The following is a 17,585-nucleotide window of genomic DNA, read 5'->3' as shown; positions in this document are numbered from 1 at the left end:
TATTTTATTTAAACAAAATCATGTCAAAGTTCTTTGTGAGTTTTTCGGACCCTTATCCTAAAGGAATTTTTGAAGTTTTTTTTTATTACTATGAGGATTTTAAACATACAAACATAGTCACATCTATATCCCTTGCAGGGTAGATAGAGCTAACAGTTTTGAAAACACTGTAATGCCACGTTCAGATGGCTATATGTTAAAATAACAGAAAAATAATACAATTTAATAACTTACTATTTTATTAAAAGAATTAAGTATATTTGAACTTACTAACAATACCGACAATGTGATATCGTAGTGACGACTTCTGTGGCGCAGCGGTCGTACTCTTGTCTGTAACATCGGAGGTGCCGGGTTCGAAATCCGGCCACGGCTTGATTAGAAAACAACTTTTTCTGATTGGTCTGGGGACTTGGATGTTTATAATATAAGTATTTATTATAACATATAGTATCGTTGTGTTAGTATCACGTAACACAAGTCTCGAACTTACTTCGAAGCTAACTCGAATCAATAAAATTTGTCCCATATATATTTATTTATTTATTGATTTATTTTATAGTGAGAATTGATATAGTGCGGATGTGTGGCGGTGTGTCCGTGGTTTCCCACACGGCGCCGACCGGCAGGTGGCGCCGCAGCACGACCAGTGGCGGGAGCCTGGCCAGCCCGCGTGTCCGTGGCCGCAACCTGCGACGGACAATAGCTTTAAATTCAAAATTTTTATTCATTACTATAGGATACTTCATATCGCTTAATAATTGTCAAAACGTATGGTTTAACAACATTGGTTGACGTCAAATAAATAACTTAAAACTAAGTTTATTGCCGCTTCCAAGGCGTCAGTGCAGAAGCGGTAACAATAATAATATAAATATAGACGTAGTAAAAAAGGCGGACGGAGTGTCACTATACGGGAAAATGAAGCACAAATAGTATGGTGGCCCACTGTTTATATATCCAATCCGCTATCCATGATCAAAGGCATACCCCGGGCTTTACTTCAGAGATTTTTTATACCCCTTAGTGATAAGGGTAGTCCACACTTAACATTTTTTTTAACTAGAAATTACTTAAAATTATTTATATGGCAAAACAACGTTTACCAGGACAGACATAGATATAAATATAAAAAACAGATAGAAATATAATAAAGAATTGAACGAAGAAGCTAGTGACGCTCACCCTTGTAGCCGCCGGGCACGGAGCCGCCGCACGCGCAGCCCGCGCGGCCGGCGCTGGAGCACAGCGCGCAGCAGTGGAAGCGGCCCCAGTGCGCCGCCGCCGCGCGCGCCGCGCACGCGAACGGGCTGCCCTGCGAGGATTATGACCATGATGAACATATTATTGAACGGCGAAGCTGGTCAATGTATTTCTTTCCCTTACAGGGTAGACTGAGCCAACAGTCTTGAAAAGATTGAGGGCGGCGCACGGGAATGGGCTGCCCTGGATGTATTATGAAAATTATGAACATTCTCTTCAACGGCAAAGCTGGTCAATGTATTTCTATCCCTTGCGGGGTAGACCGAGCCAACAGTCTTGAAAAGCTTGATAGGCCACGTTCAGCTGTTTGGCTTAATGATAGAATTGGAATTCAAAAAGTGACAGGTTGTAAGCCCATCGCTTAAAAGTAGAATCCCAAGTTTATAAGCCTGTCCCTTAGTCGGCTTTTACGATATCCACGGGAAAAGAGATGGATTATTCCTATTCTTTTTCTAATATTGCCAGGAACCATACAGCACTCAGTCTTAGTAAAATCATAATCCTATAATTTACGTACCTTTATAGGTTTATTGTCAAGAGTCACAGCTAGCAGATAAGCCCCAGGACTGGAAGGTGTGAAGGAAATCTCATAAGTGCCGTCTCCGAGGTCCTTCACGCGAGCAAAGTCAGGTCGAGCTGATGAGTCTTGTCGTCTGAAGTAACCGGCTACCTGATGGACAACAAGACTCTTAGCATTGGAAATAGGTAAGTTTTTATGTCAACTTTGTTAACTGCCTCTGTGGCGCAGCAGTAGTGCGCTTGTCTCTTATACGGTAGGTCTCAGGTTCAAATCCCGGCCATAATGAGAGAAGAACTCTCAGATTTTTCTAGGTCTTGGATGTTTATCTATATAAGTTTTTATATATGAAATATATTATCGTTGAGTTAGTATCTGGTAACACAAGTCTCGAACTTACGTCTTGGATGTTTATCTATATAAGTTTTTATATATGAAATATATTATTTATCGTTGAGTTAGTATCTGGTAACACAAGTTTCGAACTTCCTTCGAGGCTAACTCAATCTGTGTAATCTGTTCCGTATATATTTGAAAACTAATCTTTGAAGATTAAACACAGAACTTTGTCAAAATTTGAAAGAATAGGGCAGTTGGGTACACTTAGCAAGTGCTTAGAATTTTTCCTCAAATCTGAGTGTGAACGTGGTTTTATATCTTTTATTTAAGTTATACACTGTTACCACGTTCACTCTATGTGTATAATATTAGTGTAACCGGGGAAAGTAAAATGTGACCACCTCTCCATATAAAAACCATAAATACACCATAAGTAGGTCACATTTCTTTGCTCCCGACCGTTCTACGTATTAAAAGTATACGTGCTAGAAGAAAATTTCTGACCTATCGGGATACAAACCTGTTCACCACCACACCAAATCCGCTCTCCACTGCTGTCTCTCAATTCGAATATGGTATCATGTCTGCAGTCCACTCTGAGGTCTTGCAGACCTGTCACAATAAGAAAATATTTCGTCAATAAAATGTGTCGTAAATCTTCGCAGCAAAGTTAGGTCTGTAGTCTGTCGTCAAAATTTAGTAAAACGTTGTTATTTCAAACCGACTAACTACATGATAGTAAAATGCAAAGAAACCTTAACTTTAATAAGAATCTTGTAATGTTTTTGTAAAAATCAATTATTTCTGTTGTATTTTTTTTTTTTGTAAAACAACAAAAAATAAAATGACTAGATTTGTGCAGACCGCAGCCATTTCAGTTCATACAGCTCTAAGTGAAATATATTTATTACAATATATCTGTGTATAAGCATAGTAATATCACCTTCAGTGTTGAGCAGACATTGGTCGGGGTCGGGCGCCGCGGTGAGCAGGCGGCCCACGAGCGGCGGCTGCGCGGGCGCGGCGGGCGCCAGCCGCAGCGAGAGGCGCGGCGCGGCCGGCGCGCGCTCCCCCAGCTGCTGCAGCCGCCGCAGCGCCGGCCCGCTCAGCGACAGCACCTCGTCGTCTCTGCCTTCTGACAGGAGCTGGAGAAATCACGTTCAGTTTGAGGATTTATATACAGGGTGACTTTTAATTCAACTACATAAATTTAACTGTTAAGTGTACTCATTTAAAGGATATTTAAAAACGTTACAATAAAATTATTGGTTCATATTTCAGAAACTACAAAAAAATAAAAGTATCAAAATCCACGATCCTAAATACGTCATATCACCCCGCCAGCCGGCGGTAAAGCGACGCGTAAGATTCAGAGGTCAACGACACAATTTTTAGCTGAGCGATCTCGATAACTCTGTACTTTACTTGATCTTGATACTAGAAAAATAATTTATTTTTCAGATATTTATTTACATGTTTAGTTTTAATTTCTTTTTGTAGTATCGATTGTATTAAAGCGTGTGACGTTGTTTTTGAGGGTTTTTTAAATGTGAAAATGATGACGTTTAATTTAAATAAAAAAAGGCTCAAACGACTCAGAAGCATATAGTCTATGTTTAAAAGGATGCAGTTGTTTTAAATCTCACCCTGTAGATTATCCGCTCTGATGTAATCCTAGCGAAAGTATAGTAGTGTAGTTTGTTCCGCCGCTTCTTCTGCACATGAGCTTCGGAAGCGGTAGTAGTTATAATTAGATTTAAGTTATGTGACGTCAATAAGTGATACCTTGTATCCAATTTTGAAAATAAATCTGTTCTATTCTAAAGCAATTTCTCTTTTCACCTTCGATCCCCGTGTATAGAAGAAGACACAAGATAATGATAATAATTCGAAAAATGAATTCGTATGCAGTCCGGCAAAGAAGAATATAACCACTCGATCGCTCTATGAATAATACGACTGATGAGTGGATTCACATTGAGTTAACTTCGAAGTAAGTTCGAGACTTGTGTTACGACATACTAACACAACAATACTAGGTACATGTTACTCGTATAATAACTTGCATAGATAAACATCCAAGACCTATTGCAATTAGAAAAAGTTATTTTCTGGGCGGCTTTCAAACCCGGAACCTCTGATGTCACAAACAAGCGCTATCGCTGTCCCGCTTTTTATTAAGATGTTAAACGAGTCAGCGATAGTTTAGACATAGGGATAAACGATAAATAACTAAAACTTTCCCTCAATTGAACACCACTTACCTCTTCAGCGAATTTAATAGCCTCCGCCGCCTGCGCAGATCTATCTTCTAACTCTCTGTTCTTCTCTTCCACTTTCTGTCGGTACCTGGCCCTGGCTCTGGCCGCGGCAGTGCATAACGCTCTGGTGTGGGCTTCCACTGCCCTTCGGTAGTCTTCAGCCCAAGTTTGGACTTCGGACTCCACGCGGGCCGCTTGTGACTGGAATCGATGAAATTATAAAAATTATGCCTCGTTATACTTTGATCTAAAGAAACTTGCCTACTAGCAAGACGCCAAAAAGTGACTTTTCAATTTACATCAGGTATTTTTTAACAAAGAGTTTTAGTCACAGTTTGTTTTGATGTTAACGGTCCCAACCCAAACATTAATCAATCGAACGTCAGCAAAACGTGTGTCAGAGCCTGTTTCTGAAGTGGTATATGAAGTTATCTTTATAATTTGGCTTAGTACTTAAAACATAAAAATGTAAAGGATGTAGGTAGTAAAATCTTGGGAGAGGTCAGACGCTACAAGCACATATACTTATATGGTTGATCTCGATTTCTAGGTTTTGATAAGTACCTCCTAGCTTTAGTCCCGGTCGCATCCTCACCACTCTGGAGAGGAGCCCGGGGTATGCTTTTGACCATGGATCCTGGATAGTTAGGTTTTTACGCAAAGCGACTCCCGTCTGACCTCCGCAATCTTTGCAGGGGGGCAGCTAACCCGTATTGGATCGATCATGGTTACACATCCAGTTGCTTGAATGTGCAGATTTCCTCACGATGTTTTCCCTCGCCGTAAGAGCATCAGTGTCATTTGTATATATTCGAACTTGTGCCCTTTTTTGCGCCACACTCATTTCAACCGCCCGGTTTAGGTGCCCACCTACCGATTCGACCAACGATGCTCAAAGTTATGATAAATACTTACGTCCTGATCAAAAGCCTGCGCGTTCAGGATCCTGGCTGCGGCCTGGACATTCTCCGGGATGTGTTTAGCTCTCTCACAGGCGTCCCTTAACAGCCTGGCCCGCTCAGCAGCCGACCGGGACGCGTTGGCCAGCGCGTGCCCGGAGTGGGAGATGATACAACAGTCACGACATACCACCTTTTGAAGCAAGAAAGTTTGATAAACTGTTCATTCTATTGTTAGGTGCAGTCGCCTGAAGAAACCCGCTGCTTATACAAAATAAAACCCATGAAAACACAAAAGTGGGTCATAAGTTCCCTACAAGGGGCAGGTACGCTTTTCAGGGAGTAATTTTTGTGATAGGTGTCCTATCCAGAAAAATTTTTGTAGGTATTCGTTTGTGACTTCAACGAAAAATGTATCCCTAGTGCTCCCAAGAAACCTTTAGCTTAAGAACTCTCTACATTAGTAATCCGACGATCAATCCGTTTCTTAAAAAGATAGATAGTTGATGAAAAGTAAGACCCATAACCTTGCTCTAAACCCATATCAGGTAGACGGAGTTTTTCTATACAGCAAAATAACGCACTAATAGTATCCCAATGTTTATATATACGCCTCACCAGTGCTGTGACATTCGCCGCTATTACGTCACTCGCACAAGCGTACAACGCCGCCATTACGAAGCTTCACTATTGTTTAAGCCACACTCCGTCCGCCTTTTTTTCTACGTCTATATTTATACTATACCTGTTGACAAGTGGCACAGTACACCGTCAGTTCAGCTCTCGGGTGTTGGTTACAGAACTTGGCCGGCAATGGATCCAGGGGTTGTAGGGAATGTCTGGCTGTGGCCTTCTGTCTGCGGTGGGCTTCTTCGCAAGAAGTGCAAACGCTGACAAGACACTGGTTGCAACGACTTTCGGCCTGGAATTTATTGGTTTTACGAAGTAAAGTATCACATGGTTTCTTTAACCTATCTCCTACTTTTGAAGCGGGAAATCGGGAATATGATATGATATGAAACAGAGGTTAGTCTTTATTAAAACTTCCTCTGGGGATAGCCTACCACGCGCGATAAACTATCGCTGATACGCTTTTTATTATGACGTGAATGGAAAAAAGGAGTGGCTCTATTCTTTTTTATAATTAATGCCGGGAACCACACGGCACTATATATCTATCGTCTGTTCTGTACATAAATTATAGCTCTCAATTTTTCATAAAATCAACAACCTCAACTCATTTATCAACCATACGAACAAATGTTCGTTCCAGAAGCTGTAATTCCTCACGCTCAAACTAATTGAACAAATTCATGGAAATTCTTTGTTGTAGCCGTCACGGTGACATATTTCTTTAAGCGCAGTGTCATAGTTAATGTTGCTTTTAAAACTGATGTGGATATGCCCAAATCAGTCGTGTATTCATACACGGATGACTTCATCGACATGTGTTCGCTCGAAAAATCCGAAAATATCATTCGATGTGAATGAACAAAGCATATCTATTAGAAGCTGTGTCTCGCGGCTCCATTCGTGTGGGATTTTAATTTATTTACTAGGTGTCTCTCTCTTTCCACTAAAGACAGCATGTAAATGGCATGCGGTCAGTATCTTAGAGTCACTCCACGGAAGTTGACTCTCATTGTTGGAACGTGATCACAAGAGGATGTTGGTCACCAATTAGAAGGCCAAATTTTGAATTTGAATTTGTATCTTAATACAGCGTTCTAATATAATGTGAAGTGGAAAGATGCAAAGTAATATAATTTTAACCCCCGACGGAAAAAAGAGTAGTGTTATAAAAAAATATAAATTAAAATTTTAATTCATTATTATTATGGCACATCTGAAAATCACTTAATAATCGTCATATCTTTTGGTTTCACAACATTGGTTGACGTCAATTAAATTACTTAAATCTAATTATAACTACTACCGCTTCTAAAGCGCATGTGTAAAAGAAGCGGCGGAACAAACTACACTGCAGCATTTTCATCGGACGTCAATATACAAATATAGATCTCTTAAATCTACATCATGGACGAATGCACATTGTCTACATTAAAAAGGGGACAAGTGCGAGTTGAACTCGCGTGAAGAGGGTTCCGTACGATGTTACCTATCATGTTTTTTTTAAATCTGACCCAAATTTGTTTGTGGTAACTAAAAAAAGTATGAATTTGTCATACCGCGGGCAGAATCAAATTTAAAAATTAATATCTCCTAAAATATTGGTTGTAGAATGCTCATTGTGGGCTTATTTTTTTTATTAAATATTCATCTACAAACCGATTCAACAAAACTTAACATTGGAGTTAAATAATATGTTGTCCCACACATTCCACCTGCAAATGTAAGTTGGTACGCACAATATTGAGTGATTTACCATGTTATTTTAATATCATGGACTTCTTATAGGTTTTCCTATAATCTATAAGGAGAAAACTAATTTCTGTATTTTTTTCAAAATTTTAAGTTCAGTAGTTTCGGAGATAAGGGGCGTCTATTTTCTTGAATAACTTGGAAACTATTTATTTTAAAATTACAAATAAATACATTTAAGATCTTCTCAACAAGACCTTTCATTTGATATGTCACACAATGCAGTTTTCAGAAAAAAAAAATTTTATTTTCCCCTTCCCCCCCAAATATGACCCCCCATATACAGATTTCATCTGCTCACGTCACACCTCTGTGTTTGAGTCACAGGAATTGATATGTGTACCAAATTTCAACTTAATCGGTCTAATAGATTCGGAGATAATTGACTGTAAGCGACGAACGGACAGACACACGAGTGATCCTATAAGGGTTCCGTTTTTGTATTCAGACGTACGGAACCCTAAAAACAATACGTCAATTAGTGATTGTATTGTATTGTAAGGTTTGACGTGTTTCTGACCTTATTATCGCTGTTACACAGGTCACACAAAACGCTGGCGATTTCCTCTTCAATCGCCATTTTCCTCATAAGAACATAGTTCAGGGGGAGGGCTGATACCCCGGCCAGGGGAAGCGGGGTCTCATACCCACATGATGGACAGAGTAGGAACTGTACGCTTTTGCCGGATATCTGAAAAAAAAAAAGATCTCTTATATATAAAATTCTCGTATCACAATGTTTGTCTCCGTACTCCTCCGAAACGGCTTTACCGATTTTAACCACATTTTGCATGCATATTCAGTAGGTCTGAGAATCGGCTAACATCTATTTTTCATACCCCTAAGTGTTAAGGGTTGTCCACCCTTAACATTTTTTTTAATTACTTAAGACATATTTATCAACGTTTGCCGGGACAGCTAGTAGATAGATAAAACTCTTTATTGCACCATAAGAGTAAAACATACAAAACAACACAAAGCAGATATAGATGGTACAAAGGCGGACTTATCGCTAAAGCAAAAAGGATAGGATAGTGGATAGGTATTACTTCTTTTTACTGAATTATGTATCTAGTTCCTTTAATGTTTGCCGGTTGACTGGAAGAGATCCCTTCATGGGATAAGTCCGCCGTTGCAAGTGATTTGTTTCTTTTATAACTATGTACTACTAGAGGCCGCCCGCGACTTCGTCCGCATGGAAACCCTATCAATCCCGCGGGAACTCTGGGATAAAAAGTAGCCTATGTGTTATTCTGGGTCTTCAGCTACCTACATACCAAATTACATGGTAATCGGTTCAGTAGTTTTTGCGTGAAAGAGTAACAAACATCCATACAAACTTTCGCCTTTATAATAGTAGTAGGATTTTCTTGTTACCGTGTAAATTTCTATGCAATAAAGATATTACAAACAAAAAAAATAAACATAAATACATATATTAATTTAGTTTGACCCCACATGAAGTTCTCCGTTAGACCCAATGGTGCTATGCTACATTTGTATTAAATTTTGTACAATAAAGTTCTTTTTCCCCTTCAGTCTCTTCAAGACTGTTGGCTCTGTCTTCCCCGCAAGGGATACAGACGTAATTGTGTTTGTATTTTTTTATTTTAACATTATGAACATAATATGTGACATCCATAAGGCTGCCAGTCGAACCTTTGGACCAAACTGAGATGTATGTACAAGAGTGTGATGTCAGATATGTTTACCTTACCTCTAAAAAACCTGGTTTAACTAACCTTCCTCGTGAAAATGCCGTACTTGTGCTGCTTCTCCCAACTGCCGTCTGACCCTGAGTTCCGAGGGTCGCTCTCGTACCCTGAACCAGCTGATCCACCCCCTGAATGTTCCCTCTGCTCCAGGTGGATCGACCCTGGAATCACACATATTGAGGTAATTGTTTTAGTATGTATTTTTCAGTATACATGTGCACTTTATCGCACCACCAACTTAAAGTTTTTTTCTATTTGGTCAGTTGGTTGACTGGTAGAGAATGCCAAACGGCATTTAGTCCGCCTTTAGTACATTTTTTTTGTACCATAAAGTTTTAGATAAACATATATAAGTATGTTCAAAACAAGTTTCCTTCTCGCTTATAATGGAATCCCAAATTATGTTATAAAAATATTATAAAAACGACGTAAGTTTATTTGTTTGTATGTTGTATCTTCACGCGATATCTACTAAACCAATCTTCTTGAAATTGTAAGTAACTTCTTGAAGTTGTTGTAGTAATAAATCTCTGGAGAAGAACAAACGATGCTTTTCATCTCGGCAAATACTATTAATTTGCAAGAAACCTTTATCCTTTATAGATGACGTTAAATTAGCGCGTGTAGGTGGTGCAAAATTTGCGCAGGCGCAGCTTCGGCTGAAAATTAGTCAATTACAATCCATACTTTAATTTTCATCTCCACACTAAATAAATGCGAGTGACGAAATATTCGTGTTGACATAATTAGTTCTACATTCATTCATTCATATTTTTTCATGTAGACAATGGGCATTCGTCCACGATATAGATTTAAGAGATCTATATTTGTAAATTGACGACCGAAGAAAATGCTTACGTGTAGTTTATTCCGCCGCTTCTTCTACACATGCGCTTTGGAAGCGGTAGTAATTATAATAAGATTTATGTGACGTCAATAAGTGATGCCTTGTATTCAATTTTGAAAATATATCTATTCTATTCCAGTCTGTCTGTATGTCTCATAGGAGTTATTAAATGTACCTACATCTAGTCAAATAAGAATAACTAGTCGTTAAATTCACATTGTTTCGATACATCTGATATGTTTAATTCCTTCAGCAGATGGCTTGGAAGAATATGGTATTTCTCCAATTCTGACAACTCGTAAGATAAATCAAAGCAATGTTGGCAATGTATGTCCGTCTGTTACTCATTGTACCGATGCGTTCTTTAAATATATACCGACCTTGCGTTAATGTGAATCATTTTGCTATAAAAAGCGCGGTTTGGCGCTCAACTACGGCCTAAATTAGATTTACTTATTAAAGAACGAACTTTCTTTTCTCTTTTTTTTTTGTAAAGTTTTAGAACCTCTGGCCTTATGTCACAAGATCATAGGGTTATTCTTATCTGTTCCTGTGCAAATCTTCTTATATATAAAATTCTCGTGTGACAATGTTTGTGTCCGTAGTCCTCCAAAACGGCTTGACCGATTCTCATGAAATTTTGTGAGCATATTGAGTAGGTCTGAGAATCGGCCAACATCTATTTTTCATACACATATAATGAAAAACAACGTTTGCCGGGCCAGCTAGTTGTTCTATATAAAACTTGTAACAATGAACATTTGTTGCACCAAATTTGATGTTCCTTACTTTTATTTTTTCATCAACTTTTTACATATTAGTACTGTATGTGTATGTGAGAGAATATGGATGAAGTGAAAGAAGAATGCTGGGATAATGTCAAATGGGAAGATTTATTCTGCCTAATCTCAGGTGCGTGATTTTATGTATGCACAAGTATGTATCTTATATATAAAATTCTCGTGTCACAATGTTTGTCTCGTACTCCTCCGAAACGGCTTTACCGGTTTTAACCAAATTTTGCATGCATATTCACTGGGTCTGAGAATCGGCTAACATCTATTTTTCATATCCCTTAGTGAACTTTTTTTTCTAGAAATTACTTAAAAATTGTTCATATGGCATAAAACAACGTTTGCCGGGACAGCTAGTAATTTATAAAATTAAGTACCTACCCACATGCTGCTGCCGCAACAAGATTTCGAAAAAATCAATCATAGAGATTCGATCGTTCCGTGTGGTTCCCGGCACCAATAAAAAAAAGAATAGGACCACTCCATCTCGTTTCCATGGATGTCGTAAAATGCGACTAAGGGATAGGCTTATAAACTTGGGATCCTTTTAGGCGATGGGGAAGCAACCTGTGACGGGTTGTATTTAAATCTCAATTCTACCATTAAGCTAAACTGCTGAACGGAGCGTATCAGTCATTTCAAGACTGTCGGCTCTGTCAACCCCGCAAGGTATAAAGAGGTGATTATATGTACCTATGTATGTATGAAAATTCAATCTTCGAGGCCCATCTAGTTTATTTTGTGAATAAATCCTAAGCACACACGAAATGTAAAAAGCAGTATTTATTGGCTGACTCACAATGCTTGTTTTTATAAAAGAATAGGTAGTTGAACTATATTTCGACACTCGCCATATGGTTTATAAGTGATGACGGTTTAGGCCTACTGCCAAATGGATAATTTATTGAAAGCATGTTTATAATTTAGTCAATTATATATCTTTCACGCGAAGGCTGGCTTATTGTTTTAGGCGATAGGCTACCAACCTGTCTCTTTTTGAACCTCAATTCAAACGTGGTCATAGCCTTTTCAAACGACTTTCGGCTCTGTCTACCTTGTAAAGGATAAAGATGTACATATAATCACGTATCTTGCAAAGTCTGAAAGGCCAAGTTCAGCTGTAAGTATAGATTAATAATGTGCCAAATAGTGACAGGTTGCTAGCCCATCGACATAAAGAAGTATCCCAAGTTTATATGCCCTTTTATAGCCTTTTACGACATCCATAGGAAAGAGATAATATAAATATAATATAAATGAATATATACCGGACAAATTACACAGATTGAGTTAGCCTCGAAGAAATTTCGAGACCTGTGTTACGAGATACTTACTATAATATATTTATTATAAAATATAGATATTATATTTTATAATAATATACTTATATAATTAAACATCCAAGACCCAGGCCAATCAGGGAAAGTTCGTTTCTCATTATGCCCTGGCCGGAATTTGAACCCGGAGATTAGAGATGGAGTGGTCCTATTCTTTTTTCATATTGGTGCTGGGAACCACACGGCACGAATATTACGTAATGCTGGAAATAGAACTAGGGTAGTGTCACCTATATATCATGTGAACAGCCGATCGATTGTCGATTACAAGATTACGCGAGGAAGCTAGGTAGCTGTTCCGTCAGTATAGGGCTTCAGATCGAGTTATGCGATGACTGCATTGACTTAGTACAAGGGGACATACATACATACATACTTACATATAGTCGCGTCTATATCCAGAGTCAAAAGTCTTGAAAAGACTGAAAGGCTAAATGTTGAAATTGAGATTCAAATAGTGGCAGGTTGCTAGCCCATCGCCTACAAGAAGAATCACAAGTTAATTAGCTTTTCCCTTAGTCGTGTTTAACGATAACCACGGAGAATGTATGGAGTGATCCTATTCCCACGCCACAATCAGCTGTTTGGCTTAATGATAGAAATGAGATTCAAATAGTGACAGGTTTCTAGCCCATCGCCTAAAAAAGAATCCCAAGTTTGTAAGCCTATCCCTTAGTCGCCATTTACGACATCCATGGGAAAGAGATGGAGTGGTCCTATTCTTTATAATTATATATCTGACATTTTTACCTAACAAACAAAATCATAGCAACCGTTGCTATGGCGTACAAGCAGGTCGCCTATGCATTCCATTTTTTTTTCTCCGGAAACCATTTCAAACATACCGTAATGAGTTCCATTCAATTGCTAAATCCCCAAAAAGGGATCATAGCAACAAACATTGACGGACAGACAGCCGGAACTTAGTTAATGTGTTTCTATAATTGGAGATGCCACCCCGATAGTTGACAACGCACAAACAAACCGTATAGTTTTGTTTTGTACAAATAGGTAATAATTGATGTAATGTAAAAAAAAAATGGTTAAAAAATAATTTTAATTCGAATCGGTAAGTTGGTATTTTAATACATACATACATATGGTCACGTCTATATCTATTGCGGGGTAGACGGAGCCAACAGTCTTGAAAAGACTGAATTGCCACGTTCAGCTATTTGGCTTAATGATAGAATTGAGATTGAAATAGTGACAGATTGCTAACCCATCGCCTAAAAAAGAATACCAAGTTTGTAAGCATATGCCTTAGTCGCCTTTTACGACATCCATGGGAAAGAAATGGAGTGGTCCTATTCTTTTTTGTATTGGTGCCGGGAATCACACGGCACTATGGTATTTTAATTTATGAATGTTTATAAATAGTACCCATTTATGTGGGTTATTAGACGTATTGTATATTTAGGAGGTATTTTGAAAATATTTTATGTAAATATTTTTGCTTCGTTAATCTACCAGTAATCTAGATATGTCTGACCCGAAATTTTTGCGTCACAAATGTGTAAAATAAGTACTTACTAATTTATGAAATTCTTTCATCGTCTTATCTTTCAATCAACGCAGCTTTCCCGGAGGGATAGGCGGAGACCACATCTTTCCACTAGCCACGATCCCTGCACACTTCTTTTGTTTCATCCACATTTATCACTCTCTTCATGCAAGGCTAAGCAAACCCTTAGGAACTAAAATTCTAACAAGGCTTTGCTTGTATATTTATTGCTTTTTAACGAGTCTATCAACTATTTTGTAATGTGAGAGATGCGTTGTATCAATAACAGTTAATAGATCGTCAAAATTTAACTGCCACAGCAGACGCGGCGTAATAGGACAAAATAAAATTTATCGATGTTTTGATAACATCATTAGGAAAGAGGCTGAATCATCTCTCAACATTCCAACTGATGACAGTTAAAAAAGTAAAGTCTATAGACTGAGTGTTTGACAGGGATTTTTCAATTAATTTAGATACGTTTAGAATTTTCTAAAAACTTCTTGGCTCTAAGCTTTGCGTGTGAATGTTGCATACTCCGCTAGTATACCACGGAGTCTGGCATCGGCTTTTCGATTGTTCTGGTCTACAGAAACAGCATTTTCATACATATAATCTACGACTATATTAACAGCGGACCCCAAACAGAGGGCGCTGGGAACTGGGAACACGCAAAGAAGTGAAAGAAGTCCCTCTTTCACAGCTTATATTTCAGGGATAAATCTATTAAGTGGTGCTTTGCATTAGTACCTATATCTTTTTCAATCAGCCCTGCCTAACATGATTGTAAGAGAAATGAGTACTACAATAGGTACAAATACTAATTTAAATATATAACAAAAATTGAATTCATTAAAATGTAAAATGACATAAAAAACTCCTTGCGAAGTCCCTGGATTTTTGATTTTTTCCTTTTTTCTATTAGTTTATAGCGACCTAATTGTTATAAATATTATCTAAACCTCCATAAAAATTAAGAGCAATTAAGTGGTCATCATAACCTCGTAACAAATAACACTAACCTATTATAATGGCTGATCGTAAATATCTGGAGCTGGAGCCAGTCTGACTATTAAAATTGAGAAATGATAATTAAAATAACAATCGACTGAGTTGTAACCCGCGACTATATATATGCCATGATTCTAATGTTCATATCATCAGCTATTACCCTGATACATTTCAATGTAAAAATTTTGCAACCTGTCACTATTTCGATCTCAATTCTATCATTGAGCCAAGTAGCTGATCGTGGCCATTCGTTCTTTTCAAGACTGTTGGCTCTGTTTACCCCGCAAGGGATATAGACGTGACCATATGTAGGTATGTATGTAAAAATTTTGAAACTCGGCCGTTTTATTTAAGAATGTCTCAATCATTAGACAAACTGAATTTGATTGAAGTTTGAATTTCTGTTTCTCATCAGGCCAGAGCTTCGTTTCCGTGGGACTTTCCATATAAAAGTAGGCAGTATTGACAATGAAAAAAAATTTTTTATGGTTATATTATGATCTACTTTTATGGTATGCTAGATATGATAAAAAGTTACCAACCTCCATCTACCTCGCTCCAGACCTCAGCCTCTCCTTCCTGATGTAAACCTTGGAGGCACCGCGTGCAGAAACTGTGAAGACATCCCAAAACCCTCGGCTCCACCAACTGCTTCTTACATAGTCCACACTCCCATTCCTTAGGCACCTCTTTTTTGCCATCATCATAAGCAGAAGTCCTGGGCGCTATGTTCAAACACTGGCTGGTTGGACGTTCTCTATGCAAAGGACTATTGTCTGCACTAATCGATGTCTGCGCTTGCCCTAATGATTTTCTTTTGTCTTGTTTCTTGCGTGAAAAACTTCCGAAAATATAAAAAATTCGGTCCACTTCCATTTTCAAATTTAAAATATTCTTTTTAAATTACTAGGCTTTTTTATTTTTTGTCATTCATTGTTCTCAATTAAATCACAAGATTTTGATAATTATTTAAATACTTTTTTAAGCGTTGCGTCAATTATTACGGAAGATTAAGGCGTTTACACCAAAACGTCTCACTCCAAAGACGGGTTTTTACGTACTGGCTTGGTTGGATTGGAGCTGAGCTGACTAACGCTGTGTTGTGTTCTCGAGTTGTAAACAAGGATGCAAAATCGTATTTCTGAATCAAACGCTTTTAGAATAGCATCGTTTGAAGGTGTAGCGAAATGTGTGGCAATGGCAAAGTGAGTGAATAGCGTATACTTATTACGACATCGTAATGATACTTTTATCGCACGTTACGTTATACTTGTGGAGAAAAAAGAAACCTCTCTGCTTTATTTGTACGTCGAAAATAACTTAACTCTTATGTCGAAAATTTTGTAAATTTCGACGTAAGAGTTAAGGTATTTTCGATGAGTTAAAGTCGATAAAAGATAGGTAGGTTCTTCAGTACTTCAAAAATAATTAAGATAGAAATAGTAAGAAGTAACATTTTCGGAATAGATAATCTGTAAAAATTATCATTTTTATTGCGATTGTTAAAGAAGACGTTTAAGGGAAAGAAAAGTACCTACTATCAAACCAACTATTGCATCCAAAATGTCCCAAATATGTTATTAGGCTACCGACTATAAAATCTGCCAAACTTTTCAAAGTTCTTTTTTTACCAGACCTTGAGCTTTTTCATTCTTTATTATTCTTTCGGAAATGCTTTACAACGAGAAAGGTAGGTACTTACCTTAACCAAGACTTAAATTTAAAACAAACAACCGGATATTCAATTTAACGTGAATTTAACACACTCCGATAGTGCGTTAAATTCAACTTTCGTTTACAAATGAACGTGATAATTAACTTGAATTTCAGTGGAACTAATCATGCGCTCCCGAGGGATGAACTCAATGTAACAAGTTATTTTGGTCTTAAGTACCCTTGTCATATCTCGTTTCCGTGATAACGCAAGGGGCGCTACTCGTACTGGGTTGAAGTGTTATTTATTGTTACTTTTATATTTAAACACATTTGCAAAGGGATTCGTAATTTATGTAAGCACTTACTTATCTATAGTTATATATTTTTAGGTTGCAGATTGAGTTAGCCTCGAAGTACCTAAGTTCGAAACTTTGTTACAAGGTAGGTACTAAGTTAACGATACGAACATCCATAACTAGGGTGATGCAGGGACTTTGATAGAGGTTTGTTTTTTTTTACAATATTTACAAAAAGATTGGTAGGTAATTCATTATGTGTTTGGGTAACTAACTACTGTAGAGGTCATGGTCACCGAAAAAAAGATTATTTTTATTTGTATTTTTTTTTGCCCCATCCCTAGTCAGTTATTGGCATGCACCTCTTTTACTTGATCAAGCAGCAGGTCCTACCTAGAAAGGTAAACTGGAAGCCATCCTTTTGGTATGTTTTACTGCAAAATACAAAACAGAGTCTACCAATTAATACCTAAGTACCTATATATGTACCTACCTACTACCTACCTAAAATTACTCGTGGTATACAAAGAATTTGTATGTTCCTATTTTGTGCGATATAATAAAATTTAACTTACTGTTTGTTAAAAAAATTCATCATTTACAAGTCACAAATCAATGGAAATGGACGTGGATCATTTTAAAAACTATTATCACATTTTTTTGTTTCCAAACGATAACTAGCGCGCTGACCCACTTTTGGCGGCAAAACTAATGTCAAGTCTATTTTTCGCGCGCAGCCGGCCGGTCAGCGCGGGGCATGGTCA

The 17,585-nt window shown here is 37.8% G+C and overlaps 1 protein-coding gene across 2 annotated transcripts; it reads right to left on the bottom strand.

The window, feature by feature from the left end:
• Positions 1 to 319: 319 nt before the first annotated feature.
• On the bottom strand, positions 320 to 17,561 carry LOC106143181 (E3 ubiquitin-protein ligase TRIM45). 2 transcript variants are annotated; one of them, XM_060945383.1, is made up of 12 exons: positions 17,397 to 17,561; positions 15,412 to 15,710; positions 9,404 to 9,537; positions 8,182 to 8,352; positions 6,025 to 6,201; positions 5,296 to 5,472; positions 4,384 to 4,581; positions 3,063 to 3,264; positions 2,640 to 2,731; positions 1,781 to 1,933; positions 1,186 to 1,315; positions 320 to 690 (listed from the first exon to the last, which is right to left on the bottom strand). In XM_060945383.1, the coding sequence occupies exons 1-12, from the start codon at positions 17,417 to 17,419 to the stop codon at positions 557 to 559; spliced, it is 1,890 nt and encodes a 629-aa protein (XP_060801366.1). In that variant the 5' UTR covers positions 17,420 to 17,561; the 3' UTR covers positions 320 to 556. The 2 variants fall into 2 exon arrangements, with proteins under 2 accessions (XP_060801366.1, XP_013200656.1); XM_013345202.2 differs by lacking the exon at positions 17,397 to 17,561 and having other exon boundaries at positions 15,412 to 15,920.
• Between the last annotated feature and the right edge of the window lie 24 nt (positions 17,562 to 17,585).

The sequence above is a fragment of the Amyelois transitella genome, chromosome 2 (assembly GCF_032362555.1).
Source record: "Amyelois transitella isolate CPQ chromosome 2, ilAmyTran1.1, whole genome shotgun sequence".
In the NCBI taxonomy this organism is placed as follows: domain Eukaryota; kingdom Metazoa; phylum Arthropoda; class Insecta; order Lepidoptera; family Pyralidae; genus Amyelois; species Amyelois transitella.
This window is presented reverse-complemented; position numbering and strand designations above follow the sequence as displayed.

Excerpts from the sequence above, each read along its gene's own strand:
- LOC106143181 (XM_013345202.2), bottom strand. The coding sequence starts at position 15,745 with ATGGAAGTGGACCGAATTTTTTATATTTTCGGAAGTTTTTCACGCAAG. Across the intron at positions 9,538-15,411 it reads CTGGAGCGAGGTAGATGGAG|GGTCGATCCACCTGGAGCAG; the intron begins GTTGGTAACTTT and ends GTGTGATTCCAG. Across the intron at positions 6,202-8,181 it reads TGTGTAACAGCGATAATAAG|GCCGAAAGTCGTTGCAACCA; the intron begins GTCAGAAACACG and ends AATAAATTCCAG.